Source organism: Octodon degus, unplaced genomic scaffold, assembly GCF_000260255.1.
Source record: "Octodon degus isolate 3935 unplaced genomic scaffold, OctDeg1.0 scaffold00028, whole genome shotgun sequence".
In the NCBI taxonomy this organism is placed as follows: Eukaryota; Metazoa; Chordata; class Mammalia; order Rodentia; family Octodontidae; genus Octodon; species Octodon degus.
The window spans coordinates 1,562,523-1,584,434 of record NW_004524604.1 but is presented as its reverse complement, the minus strand read 5'-3'; the positions used below and the strand labels follow the sequence as shown (position 1 = coordinate 1,584,434).

Sequence of the window (21,912 nt, the reverse complement as noted above, 5' to 3'; positions counted from 1 at the left end):
AGGAGGGAAGGCCGCTCCTGGACTGAGCTTGGCTATAGAGCTGGCCTTCCAATCCATACCAACTGCTGCTGGTTAAGACAGGTGGATACCAGAAGAGCCCAGGAGGGCAGCTCAGGGCAGCTCCCTTTGTAAGCCACATGTTAAACTGTTCGAGTACGCAGGTCCCCTGGCAGCAGACACTGTTCACACTGGGTCCCTGTGCGGAAACCAGATGGCTAAGGGGTTAGGAAGCCTTTGGAGGAAATAGGGTTTGGGCAAATACAAGAAGCTGCCCCTGTGTTCTCAGAGACTGGGCCTGACTAGTGCTATAGCTCGTGCTTGTCGGACAGAGGGCCATGAAGCCTCCGGCCATGAAGCCTCCGAGCTGCGACCTCAATCTTCACAGCTTCAGCCAAGGGAGCTCCAGATCCGCAGATGAGAAAACTCCTGTTACTATCCCCAGAAGTTCAGGAGGACAGACTAAACTTCCAGCCCAGGCAAAGCCCAGCCCCTACTCACTCCTGTCAGTTAGCCAACACTATACTTGACGAATAATTCCAGGGGCTTCCCAAGAATCTGGAAAAGTAACCCTTGAAGGGGTTTTAGCATAGCCTCAGGATTCATGAGAATCATTAAGCACCATCTGTTATCATTTTGGTAAAATAACTAAGGAGCACAAAGGGACTTTCCTTTGGGGGTTTTTAAGACAGCATGGGATCAGCTTCGGTTTACAGTGCTGAGTGCAAGTAGCTTGCAGATAGATAGCGACCTCGACCGTACACTTATGTCATTCTAAACCTTCCTATATTGAGGAGTGAGAAACTTCACAGTGGAGGGAAACAATGATTAACTGAATATAATCATTCACTAAGCTTATCTGGTGTTAAAGGTTGGGGAAACAGTTAAAAATGAAATGTTAAGCTATTTTAATCAGCACTCTGACCAATTTCGGTGAGCTGCTATGGTGGCAGGGATGGGTCCTCTCACTCACACGCCTGGGGTGCTGGGCACGTGGCTGTGGCCAGCACCTGTCTGCCTACCAGTCCAGCTCTCGGTGGCTCTGTTCCTTACAGCTTACCACTATCAGGGGGATGATGTCAGGGCAGTGCGTGGTAATCCTCCCAGCTGTGCTACCAGGGGTGAGGGTGACAGCCCCTACCTTACAGGTGGGGGAGTGAGGGCTGGTGACTCGCTCTGTTGCCCAGGTCACATGGCTAGGACAGGTTGGGGCTGGGCTGAGACCAAAGTCTCCCTGAAGTGTTCTAGATGGCCTACTTCCCATGGGTGTGGGCTAAGAAGATAAATTTGAATTCTTGCCTGAAGTCTAGAGAAAGAGTTTTTATGTTAGTTCAACATCTTTTTTTGGGGTGGTGGTGGAAGTGAGACTTTGGAGACATAGCTCATAAACTCACCATTGGCAATTCCAAAAGGACTCTATTTTTTTTGTACTAGGAATTGAAATCAGGGGCTGGCCTGAGAGCTCAGAGAACTAAAGCACCTGCTTAGGCAGAGTGCAGTGGCCAGGATTTGATCCCCAGCCTGCCACGCTGGCCCTTCCTTTGGGGCATGCTGAGAGGGCAATTGAGACTGGCTTTGGTGGCATGTGCTTATAATTACAGCACTTGGGAGGCTGTAAAAAGGAGGATCACTATGAGTCTGATCTACATAGTGAGTCTGATCTATGTAGTGAGACCCTGTAGACCCCGTAGACCTTTTTCTAAATACAGAAAATAATAATAATTTTTTAAAAAAGGAATTCAACTCAGTACCCTGTGCTTGCCACACAGATACTTGTGTCATTGAGCTATCTCCTTGGCCCCCAAAACTGTATAGTTTATCAGTTTATAAATAAGTTCAATTCAAAAAATATTTTAATCATCTATTTATTTGGTACAGGGTCTCTCTACACAGCTTGGACTCATAGTGATTCTCCTGTCTCAGCCTCCCCATAGCTGGGATTATAGGAGTGAGCTACCCCAGCGGGTTTCATTGGCCAGCTCAGTGCCCAGGGCCAGCATGGCATGTGGTACTGGGGATTGAACTCTATTCTTTGAACTTGCCAAGCAGGCACTTACATCACCGAGCTATCTCCCCAGCCAAGTTCAGGGTTTTTTTTTTTTTTTTTTTTTTTTTGTGCCCCAGACACTATTTTCCAACAGAGACTTTGCTGGAATTGGGAATGAGGTTCCCAGAGAAATTCATAAAGGCCAATTTAACTAGTAATTAAAGTACAAGGTATCTGCAGTGATAAACTACTAATTATTCCAGATGGGGAAAAGCATCATTTAGTATGATGTAATTTATAAAACTGCTTAGTATTCAAAGAAATACAGATTAATGAAGGTGAGATTTTTTTTTAAATCTGAAGGAAGCCTCTGGATGTTTTTATAAAGCTTTTGGACATAGGTTTCAAGGGGCTTTTCATTCCAATTTCCATTTGAAATCAGTTGTTCTTGTTTGCATTGTCTGGGAGGAGGTGATGCCAAAGGCTGTCTTGGTGGGCACCATTACTGGGCACGTGGGTGGGAAGGAGAGGAGGGGCAAGGAGATATAGGTCAGGGTCATAGGGAAGGTGAAAGCACACCGTCAGCTTCACGTGGGGACAAGGAGGGAAGGACAGGGGGACAGGGGATCACATGGCTTCTAGATAACCTTGTAGCCTAACATCCTCTCCTGCTCCAGAGAGCAGAATCTCAGCTGTTCTTTGTGATCACCTTCATTTCATAGATGAAAAGAGTTTTTAAAACTGAAAACCTAAGGGCCCAGGCAAGGGACAAACCTAGTTTTATGGAACAGCTAGCCTGCCTTTCTACTCCACACTGTGCACAGAACCAGTGAAAACCTCCTAAAGAGTTGGCAGTGCTTCCATGTGCAGGAGCAAATGGCCAGAGCTGCACCCACACTCCGGTGCACAGGTAGATCTGGGCTCTGAGGCAGGCGGCTTCCTGGGTCACCTGGAGATCCTGGCATGGAGCCTGAGACCTGGCGTCTTGACCCTTCATTCTCCTTCTCTCCCAGCAGCATGTGGTACATCTGAATGCCTGTCTCTGCCTAGTTGGGTTCAGACCAGCCACTCCTGTCCACTGCAGAGTACACTGGCCACATCTACCGTGGCCAGTGTCTCCAAGGGCTAAGGTACCTCCGGAGGAGCAAGTTCAGCCGGTGTGGTGGTACACATTGGCCATCACTGGAGGATGAGGCAGGAGGATCACAAATGTTAAGCCCAATCTAGGTATCTTAGTTACACAGTAAAACCCTGTTTTAAAGTAATAAAAAAAGAGCTGGGGGTGCAGCTCAGTGCAGAGGCCCTGAGTTAGGTCCTCGATGCAAAAGAAACAGGTCCTCAGCTAAATCTCTCTCGGCCTGCTGCCCCACGAAAGGAAATCCTCTTGTTTTTATGAAGACTGAGCCTCACCTGATCTTCAGATATGCCGCGACTCCGAACACCAGCACAACCACTGCGATGACCGTCACCGTGATGGCGGCGATGCTGCCTGCGGAGGAGGGTGGGGTTAGTAACTTGCAGTGCATGGTAGCCACTTTTTTTCTCTTTAATGTATTAGCACGGTCCACAAGGTATCACTACCCAGATTGGACTTGTAGTGATCCTCCTGTTTTCAGCCTCCTAAGCGCTGAGATGACAGGCACGCACCACCACGCCCAGTCTCAATAGCCATTTCAGCGCGTCCTGGGGGCGGGGCCAGCACTGCATTCCGGGATTGAACCCCGACCGCCGCTGCGCTCTAAGCAGGCGCTTCAATCCACTTAACTACCTGCCCTGCCCATGACACCCACTTCTGCCTGCCCCTTCTTGAAAGAGGCAAAGTCATTGTCTGCAGACCTTTCTGAGGAAAGTCAGAACTGAACAAATCCTGTATCTATGTGCTGCCGTGGGTACATTTTTATGGCAGGGGACATTTGGCAAATGGTTGCTATTGTTACAATATTTCCTGACATCTTTTGGTTCACCTGGAACTCGGTAAGCCCGACGCCACCTTGGATTCCCTTTTGAAGAATTTCACCGGGCCGTGCACAGCTGATACAGGCAGAGATAACTGATTTTGTGGCCGGGGAGATGACTCAGTAGAATAAGTGCTTGCCTGGCAAGCACAAGGGCCTGAGTTCAATCCCCGGTTTCGCCAGAAAAAATAAAATAAAATAAAATAGAAGGGAGAGATAACTGATTTTGAGTCTCCTGGGTTCCTCTTTCCTTCTTACAGGCTCTGGCTCATCTTCTAATCGCTCATGGGTATTTTGGAGATAGGAAGTCCTAGTCAGGGGTCACTACCAAGTAATGTGGTCGGCTTCCTAGTTAGCCAGGGTCACGGAGCTATCTTGGGAGTGTCCACTTCATTTAAAAAGGTCACTACGGTGGGAGATGGGTTAATTTGAATGATTCCTTCGTGCTGAATCATTTTCAGAGGAACTCCTCCTTGGGAAGTGTGTGCAGCTTTCACCCTTCAATGGCAAATCTGGTTTTATAGAGAATATGGTCAAGTCTGGTGTGAAAAGTAAGGTCACCTCTAGCAGGTTAGCTCTGGTTTGCTGAAATAACCAGATGTAATTACAAAATGACATGAAAGTTTTATTTTGTAGCTAGAAATATCGCTCCCAAAGCAACTCTTCATAGGCAGTTAAAAAGAAAACAAAAACAAACAAACAAACAAAAAATCCTCTGAACAGGCAGCATTATAAGAATAACCATAGTGCGCAGTGTCACTGAATGCCACTCAGGAGCACAGCGCTACTTTTGTGTGAGCTGCAATATATATCAGCTTTATTCTACTCAGAAATGCAAGTCATTTGGGTTCTTGTCCCTTATTAGTGCAGGTGACTTTTTGGCACCGATACCAACATTAGGGAAATGATTTACTGCCTCAACACATGAATGAGGCAAACATGCATGGAGGGGTGCAGGATCTGAAGCTGGGGGTGTGGGCTCACGTGTGGCCCTCCCTGGAGCAGCAGTGTGACCACGAGCTGTTCACCAACCCCACCAGCTCCCGTACTTCTCACTGCAGAGATGGAGGGAAGAGGAGGGTCTACCTGCTCCGCTCACACAACTTCAGGGAGATTAAATGAGATGATGTGAGCATCAGTCTACGGAAACCTTAAGCCCGCATGCTGGGACCCAGGCCTACCTCTCCTGCACTGGGTCTCATAGGTCATGAAACTTCCCTAAAAGTTAAATTTAAAATATTTGGAGACTAATTATTTGGAGACTGTTTGCCATCTGTCCTTTTACTTGTCCCCACCAACCTGAATAGCTTTATTGTTCTCTTCATTCTCCCTTCCAGCAGAAGAGCTGGAACCTAGCTGAGCAGCAAAGCTACTTATGGCTTTTCAACTCCGAAGAGCTCTGGGAGAGGGACTGCAACCCCAGGCACCCTGCTCCTGTGCCATCCATTCTAGGACAGCCAAAGGGGATGGCTGCTGACAGGAGGGCCTAGACCGGTGCTGTCCCCCTGTGAGTACCGGCTACGCTCAGCTACACCAAGCTCACACACTTCCACACATGCACACAGCCATTCGTTTGCCCCTGGGGTGCTTGGAACCTGATTAGTGTAATTACTGGTTTAATTTTCTTTCTCTTCTCACTATGGAGAGACAAAATGATGGCTCTGAGGGCTTGAATGTGCGGATGGGCCAAGTAGAGACACTCAGAGCTCAGACCCTCCTGGGAAAGCCTCTCTGCCTGCTTTGAAAGGCGCCTCTTAGCTTCTTGGCCTCCAAGCTGTGCTGAAATTAGAACAACTCGGAGTTCACTGAGGCCTCAGAACAGCTTTCCCAAAGAGCTGGAGGAGGGAGAGTTCTACCGCAAGGCAAGGCGGTGGGGGAATTTTAAGATGAAAAAAGATGTGGTTTCTGCAATTAGGAACAGTTTAAAAGCTAGTCTTTTGATCTAATTTCTTCCTTTCCTTAAAAGAGAAGGAACGCAGCTGATTTGCCTGTATGATACCTCTCTCTTGCCCAAGGGGCAGTGCAATATAGGAAATTGTGGGCTTGACCTTCTTCGGATTCTTTCCAACTCTAAGCAGTTGGGCCTCCTCCAACACTGAAGTGCTGAGCTTATTTATACATTTTTTTCTAAAGATAAATGAAGCTGTTTCTCCAACTCATGTGCTGTTCTTTTTCTGGTTGTTGTTGAGATAGCAAGTGACACAGTGGCCACCATGTGACAGTGGCTGTCCAGCTCTGGCTGTGATCGTGCTATCTAGCGGGGCTCTGTAGGTCACCCTTTCTGATGCCCTGCATGACCAGGGCAGGATAGATGCCTGGGGATGGCTGGGCAAAGGGCCCTCTGAAAGTTGACACCACCTGACACGAGGCCCAGAGATGGGAGGTAGTGTGTGCTTGAACACCTGGGTCTCCACTAGTTATTCTGCCCCAAGCCTTCTGGGAGAGTGCTAGGCAGGGAGCCAGCTCTTCTGGCCTCATCCTTGGCCAGCTCTGACCAACAGCTCTGACCGGTGTCCTGAGTTGTTTTCTCCACAGCCACTGTGGCTCACATTCCCTGCAGCTGGGTCCTGGGAGGGGCTCCAGCCCAGGAGATTTGAGCAGGTGAGGATGTTGCTGAGGGATGCGAGTACACATTTAGAGAACTGGAAAGCTTCGTTTCCTCCTTGTGAAAACAACACCACTTCCCTGAGTCTTGTTTAAATAACACTGGAATTCCCCTGGTCTTCTCATTTGCCCTCTGCTGGAGGAGTGGGGGCAGAACAGAAGGATGGCTAAGGGCACCGTGGGCCATGGGCTGGCAGGAAGGGGGCAATGCTCCAGGTCAGACTAGGTGGGACACACTGTGGAAGGCTCATGGATGGGCCAAAAGGAAGAGTGTGGGAAGTCCTTTGTGGGTCAGAGTGGCCAACACACAGGAAGATCCATCACACCAGCAGGCTTGCCCTCACCAGGGGCTCCTAAGAATCCACACGCCAGAGCCTCCTTGCGTTTTGTACTCCTTGGAGTCAGAGTCATTGTGCCTTTTGGCCACTGTTGTCCTGGCCCAGGACAAGAATAAAGGAGCTCAAGGACAAGGGAGGCTGCTGACCTCTCACAGGAGGCTGCTGTGGCTGGCACAGCAACACGGACTTAATCCTCTCATCTCATTTAATTCCTTTTAGGAGAGGCGTGGTGTGACTCCCACTTCATAGACAAGGAAGTCAAGCCCAGAGAGGTCAGGGCTTGACTGAAGTCTTATTCTGGGGAATGACTGAGCTAGCTTCTGGGTCTGGGCTACTGCACTCAGGTTTTGTACTCTGAGTCACTCTCAGCCCCTTTCTCAGCCTGCACAGGTCTATTTCCCTTACTGAGCACCAACGCTGTGAGGAGCCTTCCTGGCACCAGGCCAGTGACTGTGCCTCCCAGGGGGCCTGGACCTCCTCCTGCCAGTCACCAAGCCTGTGCTTTAGGGCTCCCTGTGTGGATTCCAGTCACAGCATACTGCTCTGCTCTCCTGTGTATGCTTTCAGCCCCAGGCACAGTCTCTAGCCCACAGTGGGTACCTTGCTCTTTTATTAAATGTTGAATAAATAAATGTGATACTGGGGAAAATAATACTGGAGGTTTCTGGCCCTAATTGCTGTACAAAGAAAGCCCTAGAGCAGTAGGCTTTCTGCCTGTCCATCTGAGAATCCCAGATTTCACATGAGACCAACTCCTTCCACTGGGTCTGTGGTCCCTCCCACCCCAGGCCTTCCACAGTCTGCAATGTCCACAGCTGGCTAGAGGAAGACTTCGGGAATAATAGTCATGTGACAAATTTGTGACGCAGTGCAGTGAACTCTCAAAAGGCTTTGTCCCTGGTCAGGTCTGGCTGGCCACAACTACCCTCCCTTGGTGCTATCCTGGAATGTTTATGGCATTTCTGTAAGGGGCCTCTTGCCCTGGCCTGCAAGATCCTTCTCCAGCTCAACCTTCTCTGGAAACTCATTGGTAAGGGCCTGGTGCCCTTTCTTTCCATGTGTGGCTTTGATTTGCGTAGCACAGTTTCCCATCTTTATGCTAGTGTACACCTGATACTGATGTCGCTAGCTACGGGAAGGGATGTGTGGTATGATGCCAGGAGAGATGCTGTCTGCCTGCCCTCCAGATCAGGGTCCTTGAAAGCCAGGAACACCAAGTTATGCTTCCCTGTTCATCTAGGCTCCAAATAAATAATTCATAAAGTAACCCTATTTTCTTCTGAAGTGTAGCTATCTTTTAATTGGATGTTATTAGTAATTATGATGCAAGAGAAAAGCTCCTTCCTAAAGCGTCCAACTTGCATGCAAACATAAAAACACAAGTGTTTTTAATTGACACAACCTAAGATCCTCTCTGTAAGTAAGCCCTCCCTCCTCACCACTCTCTTAGTCATTAAGTCACTCTCAGTCATTTGTTCATGCAGAATGGGGAAGGTAAGCCACCTCAGAATGAGCCTTGTGTTATTGTAATAAGACTCTGCTTCAGGGTTCTGCTGTCCTCCGAAGCTCACTAGGGAGCAGGGTTGGGCCTGGTGTTTTGGGGCTGGACCTATTCTTGTGCTCTTCTGCACGAAGAGGCTTGGTGGAGGTGAGGACAACTTGCTTGGGACAGGATTCAGCTCTTCTTCTCTCCTTCCTCTATGTGGGGGCATTCCCTGGGATGATGGGGCATACATTGGAAACTAATACCAACCAGGGTGTGTGTGTGGGCATAGTTCTCAGTTACCATGGTTTCAAGCTTTCTTTGCTTCACTTACAATCTTTCAGCACAAAGAAGACCCATTTCTCACCTGGAGTTTAACTACCTGTGTGGTCTACTAGTCTCATTCTCCTGCACATCTGTAATGTGAACCAAGGTCAGGAAACTACATTGCCCTTTTGTCATCCACATGGGAACCAGCTGAGGGGTGTCCAGTGGTTCAGGGGCAGGAGGCCTGTCCTCATCCACTGGACCTGACAGGTAAAGACCGGGTTGGGGCTCTCAGCTCCTAAAGCATCTCTTTGCAAATGGAGGTGAATAACGAGTGACAGGAAGTGGCCATGGCCTGCCATTTATCTCTATGAATATGGGGACAGTTTCCTCTCCTTGTAACCTCCTCCTCTGTCTCTTTATTATTTTGAGAAGAAAATTGTTTGGCTGATAAAACAATGTTGAGGGGAAAAATTCACCAGGGAAACTGGCATAATGCTTTCTGGCTGTCATTCACCTGGCGAGGAAGGCCCAGGCCTTGAGACCTTAGCACACAGCACCTTCCACACTGCCACTCCCTGGGCTCAGAGGAGGCAGGAAGAAGCAAGGGCAGAGTTCCTGGGACTGCGACAGGGTGAGCCCTGTTGTCCCAGCAATGTGCACTGTACATGTTTATTGTTTTTATCATGGAATCTGGGTGGAGACCAGAGAGTTTCAGGTGACCTGTCTCAACACCTTGGTCAAGGGTGGGGATGTCAGTGTAATTACTGCACTCGAGGACTCAGGGATCTCGGGGGAAGCTTAGCTCAGCCTAGCCTCGTCTTGCATGGCTGATCACCAGGCCCCCAGGAACCTGCTTTTGGATGCTGTATTTACCAAGTTTTAATTTCTCTCACACTCAGGCCCTTAATGCTTTCAGAATTTATATTTTATTTATTTATTTATTTATTTATTTATTATGAGTTTCGTACAGGGTCTGCAGGGTCTCACTACATAGTGATTCTCCTGTTTTCAGCCTTCCAAGTGCTGGGATTACAAGCACACGCCACTACACCAAGTCTCAATCAATGTCTCAGTGCACCCCAGGGACAGGGTCGGCATGGCAAGGCAGGGATCAAACCCCAGCTGCTATGCTCTGCCTAAGCAGGCGCTTTAGTTGGTTGAGCTATCTGGCCAGCACGACTCTTTTCAGAATTTAAAACACTGGGAAAAAAAATAATTTTCCTGCCATGCTGGCCCTGCCCCTGGGGTGTGCTGAGACAGCAATTGAGACTGGGTGTGGTAGCACGCGGGCCTGTAATCCCAGTGCTTGGGAGGCTGAAAACAGGAGGATCACTGCCAGTCCGATTTGTGTAGAAGACTCTGGAGACCTTGTACTAATTCATTAAAAAGAAGAAAAATAATTTGCCATCTTGGGTGCAGGTCAAGGGAACAGTATGATGTCTGGGTCTGTGCGGACCACTTTTGGGATGGGTGGGGCTTGAGCTTAACCTAGTAGCTCAGCTCTATTTCCTGAGCTCCTCACAATAGCTTTAGTCCCAGCTAGAAACCTCTAGCTGTTTGGACTCTGTAACCCCTTCCTTTGGATTTCGCAAGTTTTCTGAAAGTGTTACTGTTTCAAATGTGAACATCATTATTTTTCTCCTTCACACTTCTTGGATTACCCCTTTCTGTATTGTGCTGTAGGCAGGCACGTAATGGACTTTTATTGCCTACAATTCACGGTATGTATTCCACTGGGAGTCTTAAAGTATTTTATAAACATTCTAATTTTTCAAGTGAGAAAACTAAAGTCTAGAATTTAAACTCTTGCTGGTATCTATATTAAGGATTCAGAACCCAAATGGAATGAGTTAATGTTTTGGTATTAATTTATTCAATCCTGATCAGAATCCTATAGAAGAGGCACTACTACACCTGTAATCTCTTTTTATAGATGAGGAGAGTTCTGTGCCCAAGAGTAAATAAAGTGGCCCCCAAGTCTTCCACTTGGCAAATAGCATTGGTGAGATTCAAATCAGACAGTCTTATGCCCAAACCTGTGCAAATATTCTTGCCTTTCCAGAGCCTGCCTTGGAATGACCCTACTATTTCTTTAAGTGGAAATAGGGTAAAATGTTTTGGATGGACTAGTCTCAAGAACTTCGTGAGATTTTAGGATTTTGAGATAAGTTCACTTTCCTATTTCCTGTGGTCCATCTCTTGAAGGCCACGGATCTGACTGTCAAGCAAGCCTCTGTTAAGTAACACAATTTTCTTTCCTCAGACTTGAAAGAAAAGGCATGCTGAGGACGTCGTTTAGTGTCTACTATGTGCTCCCCTAACTCAATGTTCCCACCTCAATCTAGGGATGGAAGTTTTAGACCCTCTTCTGATAAAGGTGATGGGCTGGTGCTGATCGGTCTGTCTCCTGTCTCTGGCTGGGTATGTGTTACAACAGAGACCCTCTCTGCTGAGCAGGAAGGTTACTGGAAGAGTTTAGTCTGGTATGGAACCAGGTGTTTTCCAATCGGTTTTCCCAACAAGCCAGCAAGCTGTTGATTAATTAACATAAGCGACCCCCAAGAGCTCCACCTACTTTAGCAGTGAAGAATTTCCAAAGCCACTTTACTCATCTATGAATGGTAAATTATTTAGGACATAATAAAGAAATGGTTCTTTGGGGACAGGAACTCTGGATGCAATGGGGTGACATTGGGACAATTCCAGTATGTGATGATGCTGTCCTACCAGCTGACAACACCATGGCAAACAGACGAGTTTTGACCTTGATGTATATTTTCAAAGGGCATTTTTAAACTATTTCAACATGGATTGAGATTTCTGTAGCACAAGTAAGCAAGAGCAGAAATATCAGAAGCAGAAACAGGATTCCAAGAAACTTTTAACTAAAATAAAATCTGACCGCTGGCACTCCTTAGGGCAGTTCACTTGGTTTTAATAAGCTTTAAAAGCTTAGCCTAAGTTTGAAGAATTGTGCATGGAAGAACAGTGATAATGAGGGCTAGAAAAGTAACTGTGGTGGCACGAAGCCCCTGGGGAAGCCACATGGGACCCAAAAGGCTGCAATACTAGGTGTGGAGGCTGGGAGTGCAGGGACAAAACCCAGAGTGGTTAGTGGAAATCCCAGAGGTCTCCAGTGGTGACAGTGTACAGAGTTTCTGCAGGCACAGGGGGAGTATTCACCTTTTCTCATTCTAAATTCAAAGCTCAGCATTTACAAAGACTGATATTTATATGGATCTATTATTTAAAATTGATATTTAGTCACTCAAAACTAGATTTGATTAATTTGATTGATTCATTCATTCATTGAACATAGATAGAATACCATTAGGTTCTGGGCAGACACCTGTGAGCCAGAGTGGACAAGGCCTGCCCTTCTGCACCACAGGAAGCTGTGGAGGACAGGGACACTGCTGGGTGGGTCACTCCAGGCAGGAAAGGAAGGACATAAGCAAATTGTATGCAGTTTGTAATGGGGAGGCCAGAGTGGAAGTGGGCCCCCCAGAAACATCTGAACAGCGCTGCTTGGCTGAGTTCTGAGGAGTGAAGGGAAGCAGCCAGGTGGGGTGCAGCGCTGGGAGATGGCTCCAGACACAAGCATCTGATGGGTTAAGGCTCCAAGTCCAGGAAAGGCCAGGAGCTCTGAGGGACTGAGTGGAAGTGGGTGTGGGTGCTGGGTGCTGGGAGCAAGGGGCAGAGGCGAGGGTGACTTAGGGAGGTGTAGCTGGCCCTTAAACTTAAGGCATTGGGGACTTCACCTTAAAAGCAGTAGGGCACCCTGCAGGGCCAGGATGAGGATGCTTGTGGGTCACATATGACTTGAGCAAATTTGAGTCTAACCCTATTCTGACCATGGAGGGGGAGACCAGGACAGGTAGGAGGCTGCTTCCAAGACTACTTGGGCTCTGACCACCAAGCAGCAAGAAGAGAAATGGATGAGACTGGGAGCTGCTAACAGTACTCAGTGGTGGTGGAGAGGAGGTGACACATGACAGAGAGGACCGGCGAGACAGTGGTGCTGGGCAGAGAGAGGCCAGTCCTGGACGTCACTGGGATCTAATGTTTGTGAGATGAGTCCAAGAACGACTGCTTTCTGGTGTGTCCTAGGCATTACCAAAGGACAGGATCAGGAAATAGTTAATGTTCTGTCACATGGTCTTTCATGCCTATTTTAAAAAATTAAATCACTGTGTAGCCTTTTAACCTATTTTTAATATTTTCAAAGTATGATGGTCATTAACTCACTGTAATATACACTTTGCCCTCCTGGTACTTTTCTCATTGTATTTAAAAAACTATTCTTTCTTCTTTCTCCTCAATTAATTCTGCTTTGCACATCTATACTCATCCTCAAGACTTAGATGTCTTGACTCAATCCCTTCCAGGTACACAAGATGTCTTGACATCTGTGAGGCTCAGAGCCTCTTAGTTAAGAGTATTTATTAGGACAGTGCATACTGAATAAATTCTGAAGTTCAGACAAGCAACTTAAGTCCAAAGGACTTTTCCAATTTCCACAATTGTATGTCTTTCTCTTTGTAGGGGACACACAGGGCAGCATAAGACCAGCAGACACATGGATCTGACAGAAGAGAGAGAAACCTGCTCACACCAAGCAGAGTGACTGATTTCAGATTCTGCATCACAGCGATGGAGGGCCTCTGAGTCTAACTTCATTTGTGATGCCAGTTCACCCTACCAGCTTCTACGGAGTCCTGTTCCATTTCCTTCAGGGAATAAAAAACATTTGGTCCTCCTAGTGCCCCCACACAAAGAGCTCTGATTTAATAACACAAGATGACCCACATCTAACACATCACGTCCTTTCTTTAAAGCCAAATAAAAATGGTGAACTGAAAATCAATCAAAACCTATTTCTTCTGTGTAGCTGGTTCCAGATGGCTGCCACTGCCACCTGCTTCTCCTTTCAGGGAGGAGCCCTGCCCCTCAGGCCTGGCTGTGACCTGAGCCTGTCAGTTAACCTCTCCAGACCTGTTTTGTCACAGACACTGCCAAGTTCACCTCACTGGACGATTCTGAGGAGGATGGGTGAGGAGCTACGTGGCTGGTGAGGACCCACTTCTTCAGGAAGCTGCATAAGGATATGATGTGCCTGTTTACACAAAGGGCGAGTACAATAAACAACTGTCACAATGCAATAAACTCAGAGGACTTCAAAGGTCACTTCTCAGGTATTCAGTTTAGCTCCAAGAGCCCTTAGTCTAGCAGTTATGTGACATGCCTGACCCCTTACAATGACAAACCAGAAACTGGGTGTAAATGCATGCACATTTCCAGTCCTGACCGACCTGCACTTTGCCACACAAATTCCTCCTGCCAGGTCATCTGTGTGAAGCACCGTACTCAGCAGGTTCTTCCCTGACCCAAAGCTGCTGGTGACTATCTGAGGGGTGCTACCTCAGGCCATTACCTCATCCTGCTTCCTGGGTCCTCTGACATGTGTCCCAGGACCTTTCTACCTTCTCCACTGCCATGGCCCCCTCCACCTGGCCAGACATCAGTCAAACCAAGTCAGGCCCTGGATTGTGTACCCAGGACATTTAAAGTCGATGAGGGGCGACTGTATTATTCATGGCTTTGCCCCCAGGACTTAATCAATAAATGCTGGTTGTAGCTTGGAGGCCATCTTTCACTATAGCAAACATAATAAGGACAACAGTGACAATTGTGATGACAACAGTGGAACAGCCATAGCCACTGATCAAGCCACTGTCCCACAGCCACATGTGCTATCTTCTGTGAATCCTGTCATAGCCTGTCATGTTCTGTCATTCTTGCCCCACATGACTGAAGAGAAGGCAGAGGCATGGGGAGATGAGTGCCTGCTCTGGTACCCTGACTGCCTTGCCAGTGATCTGTGCAGCAGACATCACTGGGAGCTGCCACTTCCAGGCTCTGTCTCCCCACCGTGAGCAGGATCTCTCCATCCCTGGAGCTGACAGTCTAGTGCTAGAAAGCAGACACTTGTCTAACAAATGAGATGGAGTCTGAAAATGAAAAATATAGCAGTGTAAAGCAATCAATGGTGACGGGCGCTGTTATTTCAGAGAAGGAGGTGGATCAACAATTACTGAGGAAGTGACCCTGAAAGAGTCCTGACAGTGAACAACAATGGGTCCTTTTTTCTTTTGGGGTACTGGGGATCAAATTCAAGACCTTGTACTTGCCAGGCAGGTGCTTATGCTATCGAGCTATCTCCTCAGCAAGCACAGGAGGGAACATGTTTCAGCAGGGGAAATGGGAAGTGCACGAGCCTTGAGGCAGGAGAAGTCTGGGCAGCCAGTGAACAGAAGCTTGCCAGTGTGTGTGAGGGGAAGGAGCTGGGAGCAGAGAGGTGTGCGGGCTCCACTCGCGCTGAGCACCAGGCATGGTGCAGAGTTGGGCCTGCTTGACTAGGGGTGGGGGCAACATTAGTGTTAGGGCCACAGAACAGGATCAGTTCTGAGCCTTTAAAGAAAAAAATAATAGATATTATTTAACCTGGTTATCCAATCAGCAAGCAATCAATACAAAATGACTCAGTTTATATTGAACATGCAAGGCCTTCCAACCCCAGTGTACTTTGTGATTGTAGAACAACTCCATTTGGCCCAGCCCGCCTATTCCTGGCTCCTGTGCCAGTAAACAGGTGTTAGTCTAACACTCTCACGGCACATTCTCCAAAGATGCAGGCGCATGCCAGTCCTCTCCTGGCCTAGAGGAGAGGACTGGCATGCTCCTGCATCTTTGGAGACTGTTATGGTCATGGGAACATTTCGATCCTGAGCTCTTCATGGAGGAGGAAGACAGCTGGGTGGGTCACTTCCAGGCTGCAGGGCCCAGGACAGACATAGACCCTATCCTGTGGGCCTGTCAAGGGACCTTGCTGGTCAGCGAGTGGTGAGTAGGCATCGCCTGCACGAATACTGAGCATCTCTGAAGAGGGGATGGAAGAGAGACCAGGCCAGAGCTGGTGGTGGGGATGGGGAATGTGGGAGAGAGAAGGAGCTCTCAGCTCACCTCAGAACTCTTGGCTGAGGACCTGGGGGAAGGGAGGGTATGATGCTGGGAGAGCAGTGAGTGTGGGGGCCGCAGTCCTTCCCCTCACAGTGGGAAGCGTGCAGTGCCTGAGAGCCAGGAGAGGAAATCCAGTAGCTGGATATGGATGTCCTCAGCCCCACGAAAAAAAACAGGGTCAGAATTCTACCTCTCCTAGTTACCACCACCTGGATGGTATCAAAGTGACAGCCTGTAATCCCCTAGGAGACTGTGGGATCCAGGATGGAGGGTGCTGGATGGGAGACAGGGAGCCAGAGTGGGCTTGGGATGCAGTGGCTGGGGTGAGCTCAAGAGCTTCTCCCAGGGTCTTGTCCATCTGACCTGCTTCAGAATTATTCTCTGGAGGCCATGCTCTGGTGTTTGTTGAGCAGGTGAGCTCTGGAGTCATAGAAATAAGCACTGTGAACCCACTCCGAGCTAGACAACCTGCCATGCAGAAGTACAGCCTCAGTCCCCCATCCCTGAATGCAACAGAGAAGGGTCTGAGCAAAAACACCCTGAAGTGTCACTGTCAGCAGGGACCCAGGCACCTCATCCTGGCCTGCGGGTGGATGGAGAGCAGTGCAGCCGGGTGGTGCGGGGTGCAGGGCCCTGGCGGGTCTGGGATCCGCTCAGCTCTGCACTGGCTGTGGGGCCCTGAGCGAGACTCTACACACGCAAGGGCACCGCTGCACCGCCTTGCGACGAGCTCTGTCACACAATGACCAGAGTCTCCTCCCCAGCACATCAAACATTGAGGGGTGTTGCTGAGAGTCCCCTAAAGTGGGCAGTTTCACCTCTATGTCAGAGCCAGGAAAGGAGCTAACTACCTCTCCACCAGAACTTCTAAGATTGCAAAATAAAGAGAAATGGAATGCTCACTTTATGGGTTGCTTGGGGCATTCGAACAAGTGTCCTGCCCTGTCCCTGTAAGATTTATTTTATTGTTTTTTCTAGGAAAGACCTCACAAAGATAAAGAACAATTGTTTCCGCCACACCCACAAACCCTGAGACTGATTTCCAGGAGGTAAACATTCCTTTCAAACACGGAACAGAATACTTCCTGAGTGCCTCTCCTGGCCGAGACCATTTAAAGTGGTTATGTGTCATCTCATATAACCTCCATGAGAACATTATGAGGTGGAACCTGCTCTGCTCCTTTTCACAGATGAGGAAAGCTAGGTGCAGAGAGATAGAGGCTGTGACGGGCCTGCGTCAGAGCTGTGCCCTGGGAAGCTTCCCCAAGCCCACAGTGCTAATGCTTCTGCTACACAGTCTCACTCCGTCACAATCTCTGTGCTGTGAGGAGAGGACACTCTGAGGTGACAACTGGCTACAAGGAACTGTCCGCAAACGGAAGCTGTGGTGCGATGAAAACTCAAGTTTGCATTTTTGTGGAAATGCTTTAAATTATGATCGTTCCAAAATCTTAGTGGCAAAATTTACACCCAACTGCATGTGGCAATCAGTGCTGAGCCTTAACGTGTCCGTGGCCAAGACTCCCGGTCTGGCAAAGCACTCACCTGAGCTCAGCGCGTGCCCCACTTCCTGCATGATCAGGAATGGAGTGGTAGTCTCAGATGCACAGATGACTTTGCCAGGCTGAGCGTCCTGGGCTGTGTTCTCCTTGGTCCCCGGTTCCACTGTGGTATGGGGAGCAGCAGTGTGGTCAGAGGTGGGCTTCTCTGTTGAGGACACTGGTGTCGTGGGGGCTGCTGGTGGTTGGGTGCTGGGTACCTGGGAGCTGTGGTTGGAGGGGACAGAGGCAGAAGGAACTGGAGGTGGTTGAGTTGACAGGGTTGACAATGATGACAGGGATGAGGCTACATCCTGTGGGGATAAGGGTGTGGGGGACTGCCACCCTGTAGTTGGCATGCTGGCTTCAGGACCACCCAAGCTGTGTTCCTCAGGTGTGAGGGCAGAGGGGATGCCAACAGCTGTTGAGGAGAGCCCAGTGGGTGAGGAGCCAGGGTTGGTGCTCTCTTGGCTGGAAGCTGGGCTGGTAATGGCCTCTTTCGCAGGCTCAGAGGAAGTGTTCTTGGAGAACGGTGTTGGCGTGGCTGCCATGGTCACCAGGAGTCCCAAGGTGTTCTGAGTGCTGCTCGTTGGGGGCATTGTGGGGACAGCGGAGCTGGATGATGCAGTGCTGGTCCCGAGGGAAGCCAGGGAGGTGGCTTTGGCCGGAAGAGAAACAGGTGAGGTTGGTTCACTCTGCGCCCTGAGTCCTGTAAAGGAGTCAGCACAGGGGTTAGTAGGGAACCCATGAAGCAGGGGGCAACAGAAGCAAGGGACGGGCTGGCCATTGTCTCACAGTACTATCACAGGGAGTATGCATTTTGTTACTGTGCCCTCCCCAAGTGTGAACGTGATGTTTACAGCATGTTCCTCCCTGCATCTACTCTGTCCCTGCTTGTCAAGAGTCAGGGAGAGCAATCAGAGGCCAGCAGCTCAAGCCTGGCTGGACTGAACTTTTTTGCACTGTTGGTCTACACCAGTGTTCCAAGAGATGAGGCTCTCTAGAAGGATGTGGCTTCCTGGACTTCAATGTCAGCTCTGTGGCACCTGCAGGGATGCAAGGCTGGTGGCCTGTGTGGTGACTAACACAGGGGCTGTGTCTGCAGGGGACTGCAGTCCTGCCCAAGGCCCGCCAAGCCAGGGAGCTGACAGGTTGGCTGTCCTGTCCCTTCTGCTGGATGGCCAGCAGCTGAGATGCATGCCTATGTGAACCCATTCCCTGCAGAGCAGGAGAGTAGAGTGTCCTAGAAAGAAAGCCAGGACAAGGAATTGCAGGTTTGGAAATATATTTTGATAGAAATCCAGTTCTCTGAAGTTCTAACCTGGGGTTTTTATGATCAAGTTATTTTTGTTCTCATTCAAATTTTTGTAAAATCTAGGATTACTTTCTTCCCTCCCCCCTCTTCATTTATCCATCACATTTCATTTGTTCATTGTTTAATAAATGGCTGTCTGAGCCGGCCATCTGGAGACATGGGACTCAGGCTCACTTCTTCAGGGACAAATCCTTGATTGGCTCTGTGAAGCCCCTCTCTGTCCCCTCTAGCTTTTGTATCTCGGTGAATAGGACCCCCATCCACTAAGAGGCATGTTAAAAACTGAGCTTCCACCTTTCATGGATCAGGGTCCCCCACAACCCACATCAAATCCTTTGGAGCCACGAGGATACACCTTCAACATATAACCCCTGTCACTCTGTATGCCCGAGTCCAAGGCTGCCCACCTCGGTGGTGGCAAGGGTCCCCTGAGCAGCCTTCTGCTTTCCTGGCTGCTTCTCTGTGTCTATTGTCACAGGCCGCAGAGAAATCTTCTCATGGCAGAGCAGGTCGTATTGCCCACTACCCAGAGCACTTCTAGGTGGCCCATTGTATTCAGAGTGAACCCCAAACCTCCCCTGGAGCTCTCATCATTCTGATGTGTGTCTCCCCAGTCACTTCAGAGGTGACTTCCTGGACAAGCCTAATAAAAATCATTTCTATTAAAGTTCTTTGTCCGTTTTTTTCAAGGTCTAAAATTACTATGTTGAAATCTATATAACCAAGAGTTAGCCTTTCCACTGCTTCACACATACAGTTCAGTGACAGGAGGTATTCGCACTCTGTTGCTTCAATCATCTCCACCATGCATCTCCAGAACTTTCTCCTTCCTCAGCCTACTTACTCCATTGCTCTGCCATATTGCAGACTGAGGGGCTCACAACAGGCTGCAGAGTGTGCCCTCAACGCAACCTTTGGGTTCTCATGAAAACAACTGTCTTTATTTTATTTCAGAAAAGTTCACTAGGAGAAGTAGAGCTCAGGGGTATAGCATTTGTCTTGCATGGCATGCATGAGGCCCTAAGCTCAGTCTCCAATACTGTAAAAAAAAAAAAGGGAGGGGGGCTTAAAAGGGGTTGATAGAGACCATGAGCTACAAGAGTGTTTCTTTCCTTTCCCTTCCTAGTAAATAGGAAGACAGACTTCCCAACTTAAGCCACCTAATATTCATGTTCTTATGGTCTTTTTGCAGTTTCAGGATGAATAAAGATCAAGAAATCCTTGACATATGGACAAAACCACAGAAGAGTCAAATATTACGAAAACACTGGATCTTGACGTGACCATTGGAGCTGTGTCCTGGCAGCTCGCACAGCTGGTGAAGAATTCAAACTGGCAAAAGTAACACTGCGTGACAGTGCACAGTAGCATATTTGGAGACAAAGGCAGACAGTGCCTCAGTTTGGTAGCTGGGGTGAAGAATCTCTGAAAGTGTGAGCTAAATGAGCATGTGCCAAATGGCACTAGTTTGTTCATTCATTTATTGAGCAGCTTCTGCATCCACGGTGCCTCAGCTCTGGTTTCAGAGAGCCCACTCTCTAGCAGAATAGAATGATATCTAATTTCCTCTAATTTGATGTGAAAGTGCTTTATAAAAGTAAGTCCAAGTTGCACTAGAAGCCCTGAGGGAAGATTAAAAATCCTGCAAGGAAACATAGAATATAAAAGATACACAAATGTCATTTCGACAGGACATTTAGGAAAGTCACAGAAGTGGCAGCATTTGAGTTGAGTCTGAAAAGATAAGAACGTACACACTGTTGCTCGGGATCAGCTTGTGCTACCACTGCAGTGGAGAAAAGTTCCTCCATGGACAACATTTCGATGTCCAAAACAGATGCTCCAAGAGCTGGTGTCGCCGCTGGAGATGCCCACTTCCTTGTTAATTCATATTAATACTTTTATATTTCTACCAGCTGCCAATGAAGACTGGAAGTGGCATTTCCTATGGTCACACACGGAGTAACTGTTTAAAGCTTCTGCAGTGAAATTCAACCAATCCCTACCCTTTACCAACCAAGAATGCATGACAGTGCCACCTTGCTGGTGTTCACCCCTTTGGCAGGTGGAGGGAGAGACAGCAAGTTCTGGGCAGCCTCCTGTGAGGACAATGATTCTTCCTGAGGTCCCACTCAGGTCACCTCCTCTGACCCTACCTACCTCCTGAAGTCCTCTTCTCCATGCGCCCCACACTTGGGACCTGTTATAGTTTGTGTATAGGTGTCCCCCTAAAGCCTCATGCAGTCTTGGGGCAGCTTCCAGAGTTTGTGATTGATTATTGCGGGTGTGTATGCTGTACCAGCTCTGGGGCAGGTAATTTGCATTAGGTGGGAAGAGAAGCTAGCTACTTGAGCTGCTGCTGCACCTCCCTTTGTGCTCTCGCTCTTTGCCACCACCATGAAAGGTTGTTCTCTGCCATGTGCCAGGCAGTCTTGGAGCCAGCTGAGTATGGACTGAAACCTCCAGTAGCTGAGGTAAATAAACCTTTCCTTCCTTCAATTTGGGTGTCACATATTTGTCCCAGAAACGAGAGAAGAGTAACTGAGACAAGGCCAAAACTTCAGCATGGGAATTGCTAGGCCACTCCCAGGGAGCATGGCTTCTGCTCTCTCCTGTGCAGGTATCTTTTTCCTACATGAAGACCAAACTCAATCAGTCTACCAGGTAAATTTCAAGGCTAGAGGTGGCCTCAGTGGTGAGTACAACCTCTCTCTCATCTGCAAAGGGGGGAATGGATACAGAGAGTAGGACAGTGTGTGACAGACATCACACATCCAATGCCATGTCTACTAGGAAGAATGTGCCTGAACCTTTCTCCAGCAGCCACTGTGACAAGGCAAACAGATGAGCCCATGGAGGAAGGAAAAACCTGTGGGGTTGTAAACACCATCCCATGTGGAGGGAGCCATATGCATCCAGGACAAGAATGTGCCTTAAAATTTCCTTGAGCTAATGGAATGAAGAGTGGAGCCCACTCACCTGTCCCTCAGAGGTCAATAAGCATGGTGCAAAGCACAGTGATGTTGTCTGGGATGGTGTGCCCTGCCTGGGAGGGGACAGCTTCATGCCTGTGAGGGACTGACTCCAGGAAGGGGGCCACGACAGCCCATGTGGGAGGGAGGTCTGATGTGGATGCCTCCTTCAACAGAGTTGAAAACGGTGGCCCTTCCTTAAGTATGGCCCAACACGAGTGTGTATGAGGCAAGCAGGGCCAACACATTGTGGCTCTGAGGAAAAGCAGATTTGTAGTTGGATAGAAACTATTTGTTTCCATCTTTCAGAGGACAGCAGAGTCATTGTTCACATCTCTGATATTTGAAGGGTTGTGTTTGGCTTGGGACCCAATCTCCTGCCTTGTTAAGAGGAGGCACTGGGGGCAAAGGGCCGGGAAAGGCAGGCCAGTGG

The 21,912-nt window shown here is 48.6% G+C and overlaps 1 protein-coding gene across 1 annotated transcript in view; it reads right to left on the bottom strand.

The window, feature by feature from the left end:
* The window catches only part of Parm1 (prostate androgen-regulated mucin-like protein 1), an 80,879-nt gene that overhangs the window by 7,069 nt on the left and 51,898 nt on the right, over window positions 1-21,912 (bottom strand). The window contains exons 2-3 of the mRNA XM_012514258.2: window positions 17,200-17,901; window positions 3,395-3,473 (exon numbers count right to left, since the gene is read on the bottom strand). Coding sequence (XP_012369712.2) covers window positions 3,395-3,473; window positions 17,200-17,901 — 781 coding nt within the window. The remainder of the gene's footprint in view (window positions 1-3,394; window positions 3,474-17,199; window positions 17,902-21,912) is intronic.